General features: G+C 35.6%; 3 protein-coding genes across 8 annotated transcripts; 2 read left to right on the top strand and 1 right to left on the bottom strand.

Annotated features, from left to right (window-relative positions):
- Nucleotides 1-1,174: 1,174 nt before the first annotated feature.
- LOC105199911 (DNA primase large subunit) lies at nucleotides 1,175-4,849 on the top strand. 3 transcript variants are annotated; one of them, XM_026130327.2, is made up of 7 exons: nucleotides 1,176-1,536; nucleotides 1,629-1,966; nucleotides 2,042-2,269; nucleotides 2,341-2,490; nucleotides 2,631-2,834; nucleotides 2,905-3,009; nucleotides 3,085-3,225. In XM_026130327.2, exons 1-7 carry the CDS (start codon nucleotides 1,383-1,385, stop codon nucleotides 3,097-3,099), a joined length of 1,194 nt encoding a protein of 397 aa, XP_025986112.2. In that variant the 5' UTR covers nucleotides 1,176-1,382; the 3' UTR covers nucleotides 3,100-3,225. The 3 variants fall into 3 exon arrangements, with proteins under 3 accessions (XP_039307406.1, XP_025986112.2, XP_011165533.2); XM_039451472.1 differs by having other exon boundaries at nucleotides 1,175-1,536; nucleotides 2,905-4,849; XM_011167231.3 differs by having other exon boundaries at nucleotides 1,178-1,536; nucleotides 2,631-3,009; nucleotides 3,085-4,849.
- Nucleotides 4,507-11,307, bottom strand: LOC105199910 (palmitoyltransferase ZDHHC5-B). 4 transcript variants are annotated; one of them, XM_011167229.3, is made up of 9 exons: nucleotides 10,827-11,295; nucleotides 10,569-10,693; nucleotides 10,316-10,473; nucleotides 10,073-10,245; nucleotides 9,771-9,965; nucleotides 9,541-9,685; nucleotides 8,720-8,943; nucleotides 8,479-8,646; nucleotides 4,507-7,372 (listed from the first exon to the last, which is right to left on the bottom strand). In XM_011167229.3, exons 1-9 carry the CDS (start codon nucleotides 10,916-10,918, stop codon nucleotides 6,661-6,663), a joined length of 1,992 nt encoding a protein of 663 aa, XP_011165531.1. In that variant the 5' UTR covers nucleotides 10,919-11,295; the 3' UTR covers nucleotides 4,507-6,660. The 4 variants fall into 4 exon arrangements, with proteins under 4 accessions (XP_011165531.1, XP_011165530.1, XP_011165532.1 ...); XM_011167228.3 differs by having other exon boundaries at nucleotides 8,729-8,943; nucleotides 9,753-9,965; nucleotides 10,827-11,292; XM_011167230.3 differs by having other exon boundaries at nucleotides 8,729-8,943; nucleotides 10,827-11,287.
- Nucleotides 11,308-11,579: 272 nt separating this feature from the next.
- Nucleotides 11,580-15,478, top strand: LOC105199909 (ribonucleoside-diphosphate reductase large subunit). Its single transcript, XM_026130326.2, has 11 exons — nucleotides 11,580-12,147; nucleotides 12,258-12,346; nucleotides 12,526-12,703; nucleotides 12,781-13,144; nucleotides 13,244-13,545; nucleotides 13,618-13,780; nucleotides 13,868-14,256; nucleotides 14,327-14,514; nucleotides 14,596-14,904; nucleotides 15,009-15,194; nucleotides 15,277-15,478. Exons 1-11 carry the CDS (start codon nucleotides 12,129-12,131, stop codon nucleotides 15,325-15,327), a joined length of 2,238 nt encoding a protein of 745 aa, XP_025986111.1. The 5' UTR covers nucleotides 11,580-12,128; the 3' UTR covers nucleotides 15,328-15,478.
- The last annotated feature ends 595 nt before the right edge of the window (nucleotides 15,479-16,073 follow it).

Raw genomic sequence — 16,073 nt, 5'->3', positions numbered from 1 at the left:
GGTAATAAATCTAATGAATAGTATATTAAGCTGGTACAATATGAATCAAGATAATTAATTAAATATAGATATCACGTATACATTTACACGTATTGTCGAAATTAAGACAATTGAATAGAAAGTTACTTGTTACAAGGTCCGTGGATTGGCGTTGGAGGAGAAGGAAGGTCGTTGCATCCACTTCAACGATGTGGAACGAAAATGGCGGCGGCCATACTTTTACTGCACACTCGCTCACGCACACAACTAATAGCTGTAGTACCTACGTACACTAATACTGACTCGCTGTCTCGAAAATGGCGGCTATGCAACGACCTTCCTTCCCCTCCAGCGCCAATCCACGGACCTTGACTTGTTGGTATGCGTGTTAAGTGTTCGGTGTAAACTAGGTCATTCGTCACTACTAGAATCCTAAGGCTGCGTTCCGATATACACTGCAAGTACTGAAAATCTATAGTTCACGTTACGTATACTATAGATTTTCAGTACTGGCAGTGAATTTCGGAACGCAGCCTACATAGGCCTAGTTTACACCGAGCACTTGATACGCGTACTAACTCGTAACTTTCTATTAATTTATCTTACTTTCGACAATGCGTGTATACATAATACATATATTTAATTATCTTGATTCATATTGTACCAACTTAATATACTATTTTTTTTTTAATTTATTTCCAAAATTAAGATAATTTAATAGAAAATTACTAGTTAGTACGAGTATCAAGTGCTCGGCGTAGAGTCCTATATAAAGAGAGAAGCGACATTGATCCCTCCCCCCACGCAACCTTCAATATCCAATTGAGTTCTCCACCGCCATTTTGGGACCGCCAACGTCATCAAACACCATTCGTATCATTCTACAAACAGCTGTGGTCACAATATGGCTGCTCGCTTAGCCAATCAAGTATCAATCAGATTACCAATCAGATATTCGGACATCAATGTCGCTTCTCTCTTTACATAGAACTCTAGTGTAAACTAGGACATAAAGAGAGAAGCGACATTGATGTCCAAAGCTCTGATTGGTAATCTGATTGATACTTGATTGGCTAAGCAAGCAGCCATATTGTGACCACAGCTGTTTGCAGAATGATACGAATGGTGTTTGATGACGTTAGAGCGGTCCCAAAATGGCGGTGGAGGACTCAATTGGATACTGAAGGTTGTGGTGGGGGTTCGATATCGCTTCTCTCTTTATATAAGACTCTAGTCACTACCGCCAACTACCAACTATCGCTTAGCCATGCGCCTAGCGATGTTTGTTGCAAATTTGAATGATATGCAAAATATTTATTTTAGAAGAAAGAAAGCAATTGATTTATTTGTTTGATTTTTGCTTATTACTGTTCCATTTTTGATACTCTCCAAGGCAGATAAAAATGTTGGTTACAAAGAAATTTCGAAGTCCTATTAAACTTTCGTCAAGTAATCCTGCCGATGTGTATTCTCATGATTTACAATTGTATCAGAATGTTCCTTTCGGAGAGATAACATTAGATGAACTGCAAGAAATCAGTGAAACGCGGCTCAAAGGTTAATTGAATTTTACATCTTGTTTTATTTAGCACATTATTATTTCTGTGTTTATATACATATATTTTTTTATCTATTTTTATATGTTGTAGTTCTCTCTTTGGTAGAACATATTCATTTACAAAAATTGACAATGTCAGTATCACAACGCAAAGCTATCCTGGTTGAAATGTTATGCAAAGAAGGATTAGACGAATTTGCAAGGTTGATTGATAGTCCAGGATGCAGATCGCACACTGATATGGATATACATAATAGAAGAAAAGATCATATATCTCACTTTATATTAAGATCTGTAGTTGCCTTTGACTCGCTTAAAAAGCGCTGGTTCTTTAAGCAAGAATCACGACTGTTTAAGTGGAGGTTCTCCTCATTGGATGATGAAGGAATCAAACAGTTCATACGTGTTAACAATTTCGATCTTATACCAGTCAGTCATTGCTTGTAACATTTAAATTTAATATTCTTCGAATCTTGAATTAATAATATTCTTTATTATTTTCAGATCAATCAGAGTGAAAAGGAAGATATCAGAGATTATCTTCAAATTTCTTCTCCACATGTTAGTAATATCAACAATACACATTTCTACAGGATACCTTTCTCTCACATAGCCAGTTTAATTAAAAATCGTAAAGTTTTTGTTATGCAAGGTGAAGCTTTTGTACCTGAACAAGACTTGGCATTTGTATTTGCATCACATTTTAGGAGAATTCTCATATCAAATTTCGAAGTAGGTATAAAAATAATTATTATGGGTCAACCAACAATTGCATTTTTTTATTCTACATATATATATTCCAGATTGCGCGTGAAGCTAGAGCTAATTCGTGCAATGATGAAAGGTTTACTGGCATCTTTGCCAATTTGGCAAAAATGATTCATACAGAAAATACCATTCTGGTACATGACAAAGAGATACAACAATATGTTTCACTCAACAAATTGGATATGGTAAGCACATGAAGCTTGCTTAATAATGAATAATTTTGTAACTAATAAATGATATATTAATTATTTTATAGTAATATCTTATACATTTGAGTTTAATATGTTATATTATTTTTTAACAAACGGTAACTGTTTTACTATAGCTTGCAGAAACTTCTTATCCTCTCTGCATGAGAGTGCTTCACAAAGCATTAAGAAAGAATCATCATCTTACACACGGTGGTAGAGTACAATACTGTTTGTTCCTAAAGGGCATGGGACTTTCTTTGTCCGACGCGATGACCCTTTGGAAGGATGAATTTACAAAAGTAATGAATGATACTGCATTCAAAGAGCACAGCTATACCGTAAGATTTGTCTATGGGCAGGAAGGTAGTCGACGAGATTATCAGCCTTACACATGCCGAAAAATTATAGAGTCATCGACTGTTGGACCTAGAGATTATCACGGATGTCCTTTTAAACATATGCTACACGATGTACTTGAAAACGAACTTGTTGATTGCGGTTTTAGCGCGTTGGGTAAGTATCACAAAATCTTCATTTATATAATTATAATGTGAATTCTTTTATATGTTAACTAATTTATTAAACCAGAGAGATCAGCGATAATAAACTTGTCTGAGGCCGGCCAATATTCCGCGGCATGTAACAAGTGCTACGAAATTAAACATGATTGTTTGAACGATACCTTATTTGAACATCCAAATATATATTTTAACGAGAGTGTAAAACAACACACTTTATGATGAGATTTATTTCTATTTTATGTGTATAAAAAAACCATTTACTATATTTTGTACAAAAATTTAAAATTACAATAAAATTAAAGATCTAGATCTGAAAAAAAGAGAAGCATATTAATCATCATATAAAATGATGAACATTGAAGAAGTTAGAACTATTAGAACCGTTGCAAGTTATATTTAATACTATTATATTTAATATTTTCAACAGAAAGTATATAATGTTTTTTTGTACAGATCCCTGATTATGAGTATATATAGGATGTTTCAGATTATTCTGTTTAAAATTAAGTTTCTTTTATTAAAAATCCTAAAAATGATAAATAAATCGGGTACACTTTATCGAATGATGATATTTTTAACTTCTCGTTCGATCGGAACTGAACTTTAAGATCTAGTGTTGAATTTTTAAAATATAACATAAACTTTTTATTGATTTAAATTACATGCAAAAAAATAAGTAACTTTTGTCTCAAACATTTTTCTAGAAAAGTGCTTCCATAAAATGACCTTTAAAATGATCTTAAAAATAAATGTGATAAAAAAATAAATTTAAATGTACGATTAATATAGGTATTTAGAAAAACTATCTGAGACAAGTTTATTTTTTTACGTGTAATTCGAATCTGTAATAAAAAGTAAAATGTCTCTTAATTTTAAAAAGGATGGTTTGGGAACACTGCATATGTGTGTGTATACACACATATATATATAAAATTTATTTAAAACTAATAAGATGTAAAATATTTCCAAAATGTTTTTCAAGTCTGATAAGCAATTAAAACTAGTTAATTTCATTTTGCTAATAACGAGTTAACAAGTTTTTAGCGACTTTTCAATTTCAAATCATATTATTTTTATTTTAATTACCATAATAAATGAATAATAAGTTTTAGTATTTCTTAACACTGAAAAAGATAATTATTTTCAATATCAAAATTAATTTAATTATAGTACTTTAGTTAACTTTAATAATTTATATTAAAATAGTTCACATGTTTAAATTTATAAAGTATAACGTAATGTATTGGTATATAAAAACACGTGCGTTAGTATTGAGGTACATCTTCATGTAATATTTTTGTTTGGTTGAGATGTATTTTAATTTGAATAAAATATTTCTTTTGACAATTATATGATTGTGAATTTAAGAACGCGATTCAATGATAAATATAACGTAATTTTTTCTTTCCTTTTCAACAAAATAATAGGCTTGACACAATAACAAAAAACATCACATCAAAAAATATTGCCACGATACAACACAGTATAATTTACTATGTTCCATGATTTTTATTCTGTAGTCATTGCTGTGGCGATACGTAAGTACCGAATGATATATGTATGTACATTTAAGTGTTAGAAGTAACGAGCAATATTTATGTACAAGTACACCGAATTATAAACACTTAATACTCGCCATACCTTACATATTATTACCTTAGTCAATTCGTAACGTTGTACCGTTGTCTCATTAAATGCTATTTAAAGCAAGACTACATGATTGAAGAGTATGGGGAATTTTTGGCACAGTTTGTTATCTTAATAAAAACAAAACGAGTCTGTGTTAAACAAATCCTAAATGTAACTTATCAAGAGATACGGAAGAAATGCTTATAATCCTCGTTATAACATCGTATAATCAAGAAGTCGTTATACCAAATGCAATGTTTTGTTCCAATCTAAAAAATATTCGATGTCTGACGTTAAAATGATATGTGTCGTATAACACTAAGTCGATATTCCGCGTCCATCCATCGTGAATCGGGCGTATACACAAAATTAATATTGCGTTGCAATCTGTAGCAATGTAATTATAGCCGATAATTATTGGCTTCTATACACATACACGATAGAGAAACCATCATGCAATTTCAAAAGCGGGATGTATATCACAAATTTAATAACGGCGATGGATGCAGCAAATGGATTTATGTGTAATGTGTATATTACAATTATTTCTCTGTTTTTTTTTTAACAAAATCAAAATAGTTTTTATTTTACGTTCGCGCATATATTATGAACAACCACCCCTGTATACATTTAAGAAAACTAGAACTGTACTTTTCACTCTTCTAAAAATGCATTCCTCTTATTCACACATTAATTATTTTTTATACACTCGTACCTTTTTCTTTTTCTCACATTCTCTTCTGCAAACCCTTTATATAGAAATAAAATATGTTAGTGGGCACATCGATAAAATCATCATTTATAACAAACAAGTCAAATTATAAAGTCTTATATTTTTTTATCATTTACGTATAAATATTGTTAAATATGTATATTAAAAATTTGCTACATATTCCACGATTATTTTACACAGATTTGTTATTCTATTCCCGATAATGACTTAAGTTGGTTAAGTAACTCCCTTTTTTTCCATTTTCAATGGACTCCTCTGGTGTTTGAAGAGTTAATAAGGATAATTATAAAGTGATCCCTAGTGCTTCTTTCGTTTATCAAATCATGTACCTTATCGGCAATGGAGATATGAACAAGAAAAAAAGAGAAAGAAAAGGATGACATTGGATTAACATTGTATTCTATAGGAGGATGAGTCACGGTGTCATTGTATAAAAATCTAAACTGACCTTAAATGTGTACTAAAAAATATAATTACTTCTGTCAAGCGAGAGGACCGAATATCGGTGATGGTTCCAATAAAGGTCAATTTCTGTGCGCTCGGGATATACTTTCGTTGACACTTCCGTGACTCATTAATTCGGATCGTCAGTCGGGCCGAACGCTGTTACTCTTAACATAACGAACATACTTCGCTGCTACGCATATGGAATCTATTTTTTCATTAACGATTAAATCAATGATATTATTAATGCGACAAGACACTTGCATGTCGTTGGTTCAACTTGCGTAAAATGCAGGTTTTCTACTGTCGTACCATAAGATTCCAGTGCCGAAGGAAGAATTGGAGAAATAAAGATTCGTCGTACATTTACTGCTTCATATAAATTCCTAACGAATTAAATGCGTCGACGGACCGACTTTCTCGCCGAGAATGAATGCTGTGTACTGTCAATCGCGACACGATTCGCGCGCGCGAAAACACCTACCCACACACGCACACACACATACACACATATACACACACACGCATATACAATATATATCACTGATGGCAATTTATCAGATGTGCACATCGCGTGTATCCTGAATGCTGTGGCAAGTCCAATGCTCATATTCGTAAGAATAATCCCATGGCGATAAACTGAAGAACCAGTCGCGATTTGCGTTTACCGCTCACGTGCAATGTTAAACGCGCGTAATTACATCACGAAAGAATTCAGACGGATATCTCATAAACGGCATATATCCTTTCCTCAGTGGAGCGTAAGACATGTAGACTCGGCGGCTTTCGTAAAATCTCCGTCCAGCCGCAGGATGGTGCGGAGATCGGAAAGGTGGGCTATACGGATATTTCATAGTTCATATCGTACACGCTCGCGCGGTCCGGTGTGGGTGTAGTTGGTCTCTGTGATCTCGAGTCGTTGGGCGCCGAAACCATTTCCATGGAGTCGGTCATCTCCAAGGCTCTGACGAAGGACATCGGTCGACGCCGTGCATCTCCTGAAGTCGGTGTGGTGGGTGTTGCCATCGTAGTCGCTTTTCGCTTAACTTGCGGCGACTGGTGCGGTTGATGCGGCGGGAAGACTGGCACTCCACCTCTCAGGGCTGGATGATACGCTGCCTTGGGAGCATTTGTCGCGTACTGCGACTGCTGAGTCGGACTCGTGGGATTGGAGCGGTAATAGTCGTACGGCGGGGGTCGATGAGAGGGCGACTGATGCGGCACGCCGCTCACCGCTCCTCCAGGAGGTGGACCTGGATAGCTGCCAGGAGAATTGTCTTTCCACATGTAAACACCGCGCTGCGGCGAACCTGCCAGTTCGCGTATGTTATCTACCGTGTTGTTGGTTCTCGAGTACGGATGATCGGTGCCCTGTCGCACAAGCTCGCTCTCCGACAGGAAACGTCGCTGCGGGCTGTAGCCAGTAATGACGGAACCGGGAACGCCGACTCCCATATTGTTTCCCTGCTGTACATCGTAATACGTCGGCGTTTCGATCACGCCTATGAAATCCGGCCGACGAACCTGCGTCGGTGTACCTGGGTTTGATCTGTAACAGACACAGCGAATCTTAGATCCCTTCCGCGGCGCAAAATGCTTTCGATAATCGACAAATGCACAGTACAGTGAACCAAGATGAATATGCGAGTGCTTGAGCATTGTAGCCATACAAATACGGCTCTGGCGAGACATACAGGAGAGAGAGCGCAGCGCATCATTCCTGTTAAGAAATTAGCATCTATTCAAGAAACATAAAAGATAGCGAACCTAAGAAATATGTGTGGAAGTGTCTTGCGTTGTGTGTATGCGCGTGTGTTTATGCCGTATGTGTATATACTTTTACAACCATGTTTTTCTATATATACAAAGATATATATATGCAAGAAAGCATAATTGTAAACTACGGTATGTCCTCGTAGGATGAAGTTCGTGTTTACCTGCAGTAGGTTGCAACATGATGGTAGAAAGCAGCTCCTTGCAGTTACCACCCCCTGCAGTGGGACACAAACTTATCTATATACCATATATCTTGTAATATATACATGCAGAGAGTACTAAATCCTCTACAATATTTATTGTAAGCTACATTGCGCAATTTTCCTTTTTGATACGTTCCTTTGTCCTCCAGAAGGCGAGAACAGTGGTGACAGAACAGGAGGAGAAAGAAGAGCAAGAGTGAGGTGTTTGACAGTGAGGAATAGGAGATCTTGACAAAACAGGCTGACATCATATCGAAGGATAACAAAAAGGAATATCATAAGAGGAATATCGTTCACTTTGTATTGGCAGCGTGCTCAAGAGATGCATTGTAACTATTGTACTAATGTGGCGCTTCCCTCTTGCTCTCTACATTGAGATAATTTTGTGCAATGTGAAAATCGCGATATATATATATATATATATATATATATATATATATATATATATATATATATATTTAAAAGTAGTAAATCTGAAATTATATATAAATATTCGAGAATATATTTCGAATAAGAGAAAGCACCAAATATAAGCGTTTAATCAATCGATCCCTCGTTATTTTTGTATCACGTGTAAATGTGTGTTTACGTTACTATTGAAAGATGCTTCTCCAAATATATCAGATTAATATATACTTTGATTTTTCTTTTTTGATAATGCACAAGTATGATGTACCTTCGTATAGGACTGGATATGGCAAGTGGAGTAGGTACTCCAATAGCTTTGATACGTTGTTGCATCGTCGGACTGGCGCCGCCCTGACGTTGAGGGACCGTGGCAGGCGAACCACTCGTTTCCGGTGACAACGGATCGGGTGTATGACTTCGAGATCCATTCATCCCTCTATAAATACGATGAACATAAGTATATCGCGCTGTTGAGCGTTTCACACATTGAAAATCGCGGTCATATTTACCGCAAGTACCTTGGCCTTGGATGTGGACTGCCTTTAGGATAATGTATTGGATGGCGATGCTGCAACGGCGGAGGATGCCTGGGAGATTCGTTGTTCTCCACAGGTGGCAGGAAGAAGTTGCTTTTGGAACCGTGTCTCTGCAACGGTGGCGTAGGTTCGCAGTCCGCGGACTGAGACGCCGTCGGTTCCATATCTGTATCCGATCCGTCTCGTCCAGGAGATAACTGTAAAGAGGAACCAACATTGTCATTGATCACATTAGAAAAAGATGTCAAACAAAAATAATATATTACAATATTTCTTTCTGTAATATACTTTACATATATTTCCTACAAATATTAGGATCAGGTTTGGATGAATGAGATATGCGTAAACCATAGGAGGAATTCAGTAAAGGCATCTTAGGACTCTGGATTGAATGATATTGATAGATGAGGTATCGTCGCTATAATTCATACTCTATGGATATAGTGAAAAGGATGTAAATATATATTATATATATTAATTTCTATAGTAAAAAACACTAAAATGTACTACAAAGCTAGTGCTAAAGAACTATACACAAAACTGTTAACAATTACACTTACTCCAAGTGGTACAACTATATTGCTAGCCATACTATACATGCTTGAAAACTGCATATAAGCGAAAGAGTGCTTAAGATATAGTGCCTCGTCCAAAATTCGCTTGTAACTGTGATAATAAATAGTAAGGATACAAATCATAATAAGAGTAAAAGCTCGAGTTCAAACATCAGATTCCAAATTGAAATCACGTTGTTCACAAAGTAAGGAGATAAGCGAGACTGCGCTAGCTCTTACCTTATTGTAAGCATTTGAACTGGCATTTCTAACACCATTGCTGCTATCCATGTAGGTCTTTACCTGGTTCTCACTGCCTATAGTAGATATCTCAGACGCACACGCTCCACGTCGCTTCCCTGAATACTTATCAGGCTTAAGTAAGCTGTAAATCACACAGAAAATTTATTAGAACAAAATAATTTTCAAGTGTAAAATTAATTTTACAATACCTTGGCTCCTTGCAATACCTTGGGTATTGTGGTCCAAATTGTGTATAACAGCAGTTGCGCAGACATCCACGAGAAAAAGGATTGTAGCCTCCATTAAATTTGCCTGTTACCTGTTCGTTCGTAGTACGTCCTCTGGAAACGAGGACCACGTGAAAGCCAGTCAGTCCAATAATTGGAATGAATAGGAGCATTACCACTCCCATGAGTACGAGTCTGTTACCAAGATTAAGGATCTTATAAAATTGACATTGGATAAATCTTTTGTTACAGCAGCCACACTTTACAAATACTTTGGAAATAATGTTCTATGTAAAGGATACGCAACAATAGTATTAACTTCGCTCAGCTGTTCCTTATGCTGCAGTAAGTAATATAGACAGAGCCCAAATATACTGATCATATGTATACTGAGTGACAAAAGAAAAAAGAAGAAGTATCTGTAGTTCCTTCTACCAATGCAGTTGTTTACCCATGGGCAGTGATGGTCGAACGTCTAAAAATATAAAGCTCATTAATATCTTCTTGTTGCAATCAGCTCCAATAAATATTAAAAAATAACATACCTCGATACAATGATTGCAGACACTGCAATGTGAGCAACGTGGAGGTCGATAAAACTTACAGGTGACGCACCATTTCATGCGCACAGTAATGCCATTGATCTCCACGCTCTTGTACAACGGAGCTCGGAAGTCATCCTCTCGGTCTTCGTCAGGAGGTGCTTTAACAAAAACAAAAAAAAAAAAAAAAAAAAAAAAACTCTGTATATCTGTGGTTTGTAGTAATATAGCATAGGCATGCCTCATTTAAAGTTACCTTTTGGTATAACACCAGGGTCCATAAACGTCGCCAGCGAGAAGTTTATCACCACGAAGAAGGTGATGACTCCTTGCAGGGCTGGCACCCACAAGCCCCATTGATAGACATAGTAGTTCGAGCACCTACAAATGAACGAACATGTGTGATAGTCACCGAAGAAGAGCTCTGTCTCGGCGAATGTGCTTGCGCGGAGAGGCGGAGCGATGGAGGAATGGAGAAGAGAAAGAGAGAGATAGAGAGAGAGGGACAACTTACGGGAAGATGAAGAAGAGCGCCGTGGTGACGAGTAGAACCATCCACGCGAACGTAGCTGGTAGATACCTCGTCTTCACATCGCATTTCGGCATTCTGCACGCTCCGCTCTTCCGGTGGCACACGATCAGCGCGAGTCACTAATGGACAGGATTTCTGCTAGCAGGAAACATGGCCGCGTCCATCGCGAGCTCGACTCACTTGCGACACGTACGTCGTACCGCGGCAAGGGTGACCGCGCATTCTAGCTGCCGTACGAGCGTTCACAACGCAACACACCGATCGGGCCGCCGGTTCCGCTCACTCGCGTGTCATCCCGAAACGTCGGCGGCGCTCTAGCAATATTTAAAGGCCAGCTCGCGTATACGGATATCCGAGCGACGAGCACACCACCTCGGTGACATACATATATAGCGTGCAACGCATCTCGCGATTCTCGCGCTCTCTCGCTGATCTCGCGCGGCAGCGCGTGTGTCACTCTCCCCTCCCTTTCTCCTTACTTTGTATTTTAATTATCTGTCGTTTCTCAGATCGGTTTTTTTTTACGGTAATTTCAGGGTCAAATTCGATGTAACCCTCACTATATATATGTACCTTCCCATTGAATTTATTCGTTGCAAAATGTACACAATATTATAATATATATATGTGTATATACATTAATCATGTATTTATGTATTTATCATTTTTTACTGCATTTAACAAATTGCATTAGCAGAATTTTTCTCTCTATTTATAGATAGTATAACTTGGAAAAGAATGTAATAAATGCATCGAATGTGTCACTTTTGTGTATAATGTAACATCGGACTTCAATCGATAAGTTGAGATACGAGTATCGATGTTGTTTGTCAGTCGAGTATCGATAAGGTAGTCGAACTGCATAACAAATTCGAGCGCGATAATTTCATTACAACAACCTCGAATTTCCTACAGCAAGATTTTAACTGTTGCGACACTTTCAGACAATTTTTTTTTCTAAATCTACAGATTTGACGTAATTCTCTTTCAAATAGAATACGAAGAACGCATTTCGAACGGTAGGGAGTAAAATCTGATTTTTCAAAATGGCACGAGAAGGAGCAATCACAAAAAAGTCGATGGAAATGACGTCCGCGCTAAACGAGGTTGCGATTGGTTGTAATACACGTGACAGCTACGCTCGTCACTTCCGTTTCGCGGGTAAATTACTCGGGGTAACATTTTCAATCGTGCCGGTTACTCGTCGTGTTGTGAAGTCGAGTAATATCTGCGTGAACAGTACCTGCTGCGGAGGTGACACTTCGACGCATCCGAGGAATCAACATGCACGTGCTCAAACGTGGTAAATAACAAATCTAAACAATTACATTTGCATCTAACGTGATTCAACGTATCCTCGCGTAAAAACTTTTCTTTCCCCTTTCTAAAATCAATGTCTTTGTTTATCATTAGATGGACGCAAGGAACCTGTGCATTTCGACAAGATAACTGCAAGAATCGAGACACTATGTTACGGTCTGGACATGAATTACGTGGATCCAGTGAGTGTCTGCACATGTACCTTTGTCACTGCAAAGACAGGAACAGAGTCTTATATCACTTTTATTTTTTACTTATTTTTACATTAATTAATATCTCCTTGAAGGTCAAGTTAACTTTGACTTGTATAAAATCGTCAGCTTGAGAGAAATGTGCTCTTCATTATATTTTTCTTTTACAGTCTGCAATCGCACTTCGGGTTATAACCAATTTATGTTCTGGAGTGACAACGATCGAATTGGATAACTTGGCAGCTGAAACTGCGGCGACTATGATCAATCAACATCCAGATTATGCAACTTTAGCAGCTAGAATTGCCATATCCAACCTGCACAAGGAAACAAAGAAGGTCTTTAGTGGTAAGATATTGCTTTAAATACAAATATTACATTGTTGATTAATATATAATTTATTATTAATATTTTTTCTTTTACAGAGGTGATGACTGATTTGTATTGTGCAAAAAGCTCGATCACAAATAAACGCCTATCTATAATTGATGAGAAATATTATGAAATTATCAAAAATAATGCAGACAAGTTGAATTCTGCAATAATATATGATAGAGATTTTAACTATAGTTATGCTACATTTAAAATGCTTGAGAGTGATCACTTGTTGAAACTAAATGGAAAAATTGTTGAGAGGCCACAGCACATGTTAATGCGAGTTGCTGTAGGTATTCATGGCAAAGATGTTGATAAGGCTATTGAAACATATAATTTAATGTCAAAACAGTATTTTGTACATGCTGCACAGACAATGAATACTGCATGTGCTGGTACACAACAAATGGCTAGGTGATTACCTTTGCTAATGAGTAAATTTATTAAGTGTTTAGTTATAATATAGTTAATAGTAGTATTTTTATATTAGTTAATAGTAATATTTTTTTACAGCTCGTTTTTGTTGACAATGTCTGGTGATAGTATAGATGGAATATTGGATACATTAGAACGATTTGCTATTCTTTGTCATTATAATGGTGAAATAGGCTTCAATGTGCATTGTATTCGAGCAAAGAATACGCCTATAAGAGGCACAGGGGGTGTGTCAAATGGATTGGTGCCTATGTTAAAAGCGTACAATACATCTATTGCGACCGTTTCTAAAAACGGCAAAAATGAAGGACCGATTACTGTATATTTAGAACCATGGCATGCAGATATCTTCGAATTCTTGGATCTCAAAAGGAGTATTGGTTATTATCTTTTATTGTTTCTTTTATACGATTCTTAAATAAAAATATATTTTTTAAACCATTATTTTGTAGGCGAGGAACAGTCTAGAGCAAAAGGCATGTGTTATGGACTGTGGACTCCAGATTTATTCATGAAACGTGTTTATGATGATGATGTATGGAACCTAATGTGCCCACATGAGTGCCCTGGATTAATTGAAGCTTGGGGTGATGAATTTGAAGCTTTATATATCAAGTAATTGATATGTATTTCGAACATTATTGAAAATTACTCTAGGAACTTATATAATTTACAAAAAGAATATTTCTCTTTAATATTTAGATATGAAAAAGAAGGACGTTCTCGAAGACAAGTTAAAGCCAGGGAGTTGTGGCTTCTCATTATTCAAATACAATTTGAAACAGGAGTACCATACATAGTTTTTAAAGATCACTGTAATCGTAAATCAAATCATCAGAATCTGGGCACAATTAAATGCAGCAGTTTCTCTACCGAAGTAGTTCAATATTCAAGTGCTGATGAAGTTGCCATGTGTAACATGGCTTCAATTGCTGTTAACATGTTCGTGAATTCTAATGAGAGAACTTTTGACTTTTATAAACTTAAGGAAGTAGCAAAAATTGTCACCTATAATTTGGATAAAATGATTGACCTTAGTTTTTATCCTCTACCAGACGCAAAATTGTCATGTGATAAACATAGATCTATCGGTAAGCTACTCGCACATAATTCACATATTATATACATTGCTTCTTTTTAAATTTATTTGTAAAACTTCAGGTATTAGTGTACAAGGATTAGCAGATGCGTTGATCTTAATGAGGTATCCATTTGAAAGCGACGAAGCTAAGGAACTCAACATCCAAATTTTTGAAACTCTTTATTATGGCGCTTTAGAAGCAAGTTGCGAAATAGCTATTGAGAAAGGTCCTTATGAGTCATATGAAGGCAGTCCAGTTAGTAAAGGTGTATGTATTCAAGATAAATATTTTTCCATTATCTATTGTTGAAAGTTATTTACATCTAAAATATGCAAAATTTTTTTGTAGATTCTCCAGTATGACATGTGGAATGTGAAACCAACAAATTTATGGGATTGGGATATTTTAAAGGTAAAAATTGCTAAACATGGAGTGCGCAATTCTTTGTTAATAGCGCAAACGTCGGATGCATTTATGGCGCAAATGTTGGAAAATAACGTATCAGTTGAGCCATATACGAGCAACATATATATGATATATGCATTATCAAAACAATATCCAGTTATTAAACCACGTTTGCTACGAGATCTAATTGAGAAAGGTCTTTGGGATGAAAATATGTGTAACAAAATTCTTGTTAACGGCGGATCTATACAAGTAAATTATTTAATTTAACTGCTATAAAATGATTTTATGTGCTACATAAATTTTATAAAATAAATGTTATACATTTTATAAGCAAACTGCTCTCTTGTTTGCAGAATATTAAAGATATACCTGAGGATTTAAAGTTACTTTATAAAACCGTTTGGGAAATGCCACAAAAAACTATTTTTGAAATGGCTGCTTCTCGAGGACCTTTTATCGATCAGTCGCAATGTTTAAATGTCCATATGATTGATCCTTTAGAAAAGCTTTCATCCATGCATCATTATGCTTGGAAAATTGTAAGTAAAATGCTTATCATATATACCATTATTTTCAAATTATATATGAATTTAATATTAAAATATATATTTTAATTTTCAGGGTTTGAAATCCAGTATGTACCATCTTGTAACTAACAGTAATATAAACTAGATGTAAGATTCCACACGCACACACACAACATTAAAATAAAAAATTTATTCAAAGGCAAAAAGTGAAAATAATGTAAGAATTTACATCAAGATAAAAGCAAAGATTTTTTTTAATGTCACAATAAAAATTGTATTTATCATTTTAAAACTAATGAATAATAAAGATATTTTTTATTTAAGATGCTTACCTCGATGCATAAAAGTAGACAGAAAATTTCTCCAGTTTTCTAAAAAAAAAAATTTATATATATAGTAGAGGGATAAAAGTTTAACTGATTTGCTCTGACTAGAAAAAAAATTACTTAAAAACTAAATTAAAACGATTGCATACACTGTTTTTTTTTATTACCTTTTTTTTCAAATTTTATGTGATCCATTTGAGATAAATATCAAATAAAATTTGTATTTCCCATCGATAATGTTCACGTTTTTGTGATCCTCACTGGCTATATTATGTATATATGTACAATGAAGTACATTAATGAGATCCTTTTTCGGTGTAGAAACTCCAGCAGTTTAACCAATCATGTGTTGCCATTGGCTTAGTGAGTTCGTCTGATTGGCTAAGATTACTGTGACTTGCACTAGTTACACCGAAAAAGGATCTCATTAATGCATCTCATTGTACATACAACATATACAAAATAAAAAAAAAATTGTAATTGATTTGAATGTAATATTTTTATTAAAATATTTATATACAAAATAAAATTGCGAAATATAGTAATATATAGGAACATTGTGTAC

This window comes from Solenopsis invicta, chromosome 7, assembly GCF_016802725.1.
Source record: "Solenopsis invicta isolate M01_SB chromosome 7, UNIL_Sinv_3.0, whole genome shotgun sequence".
Lineage (NCBI taxonomy): Eukaryota > Metazoa > Arthropoda > Insecta > Hymenoptera > Formicidae > Solenopsis > Solenopsis invicta.
The sequence above is the reverse complement of the archived record's forward strand: the minus strand, read 5'-3'. Positions and strand labels throughout refer to the sequence as shown.

Excerpts from the sequence above, each read along its gene's own strand:
- LOC105199910 (XM_011167227.3), bottom strand. The coding sequence starts at position 10,918 with ATGCCGAAATGCGATGTGAAGACGAGGTATCTACCAGCTACGTTCGCG. Across the intron at positions 10,694-10,826 it reads GCGCTCTTCTTCATCTTCCC|GTGCTCGAACTACTATGTCT; the intron begins GTAAGTTGTCCC and ends GTTCATTTGTAG. Across the intron at positions 9,686-9,752 it reads AGGTATTGCAAGGAGCCAAG|CTTACTTAAGCCTGATAAGT; the intron begins GTATTGTAAAAT and ends TGTGATTTACAG.
- LOC105199909 (XM_026130326.2), top strand. Across the intron at positions 12,704-12,780 it reads AACAAAGAAGGTCTTTAGTG|AGGTGATGACTGATTTGTAT; the intron begins GTAAGATATTGC and ends TTTCTTTTACAG. Across the intron at positions 15,195-15,276 it reads ATCATTATGCTTGGAAAATT|GGTTTGAAATCCAGTATGTA; the intron begins GTAAGTAAAATG and ends TTTAATTTTCAG.
- LOC105199911 (XM_011167231.3), top strand. The coding sequence starts at position 1,383 with ATGTTGGTTACAAAGAAATTTCGAAGTCCTATTAAACTTTCGTCAAGT. Across the intron at positions 1,537-1,628 it reads CAGTGAAACGCGGCTCAAAG|TTCTCTCTTTGGTAGAACAT; the intron begins GTTAATTGAATT and ends TATATGTTGTAG. Across the intron at positions 2,270-2,340 it reads TTCTCATATCAAATTTCGAA|ATTGCGCGTGAAGCTAGAGC; the intron begins GTAGGTATAAAA and ends TATATATTCCAG.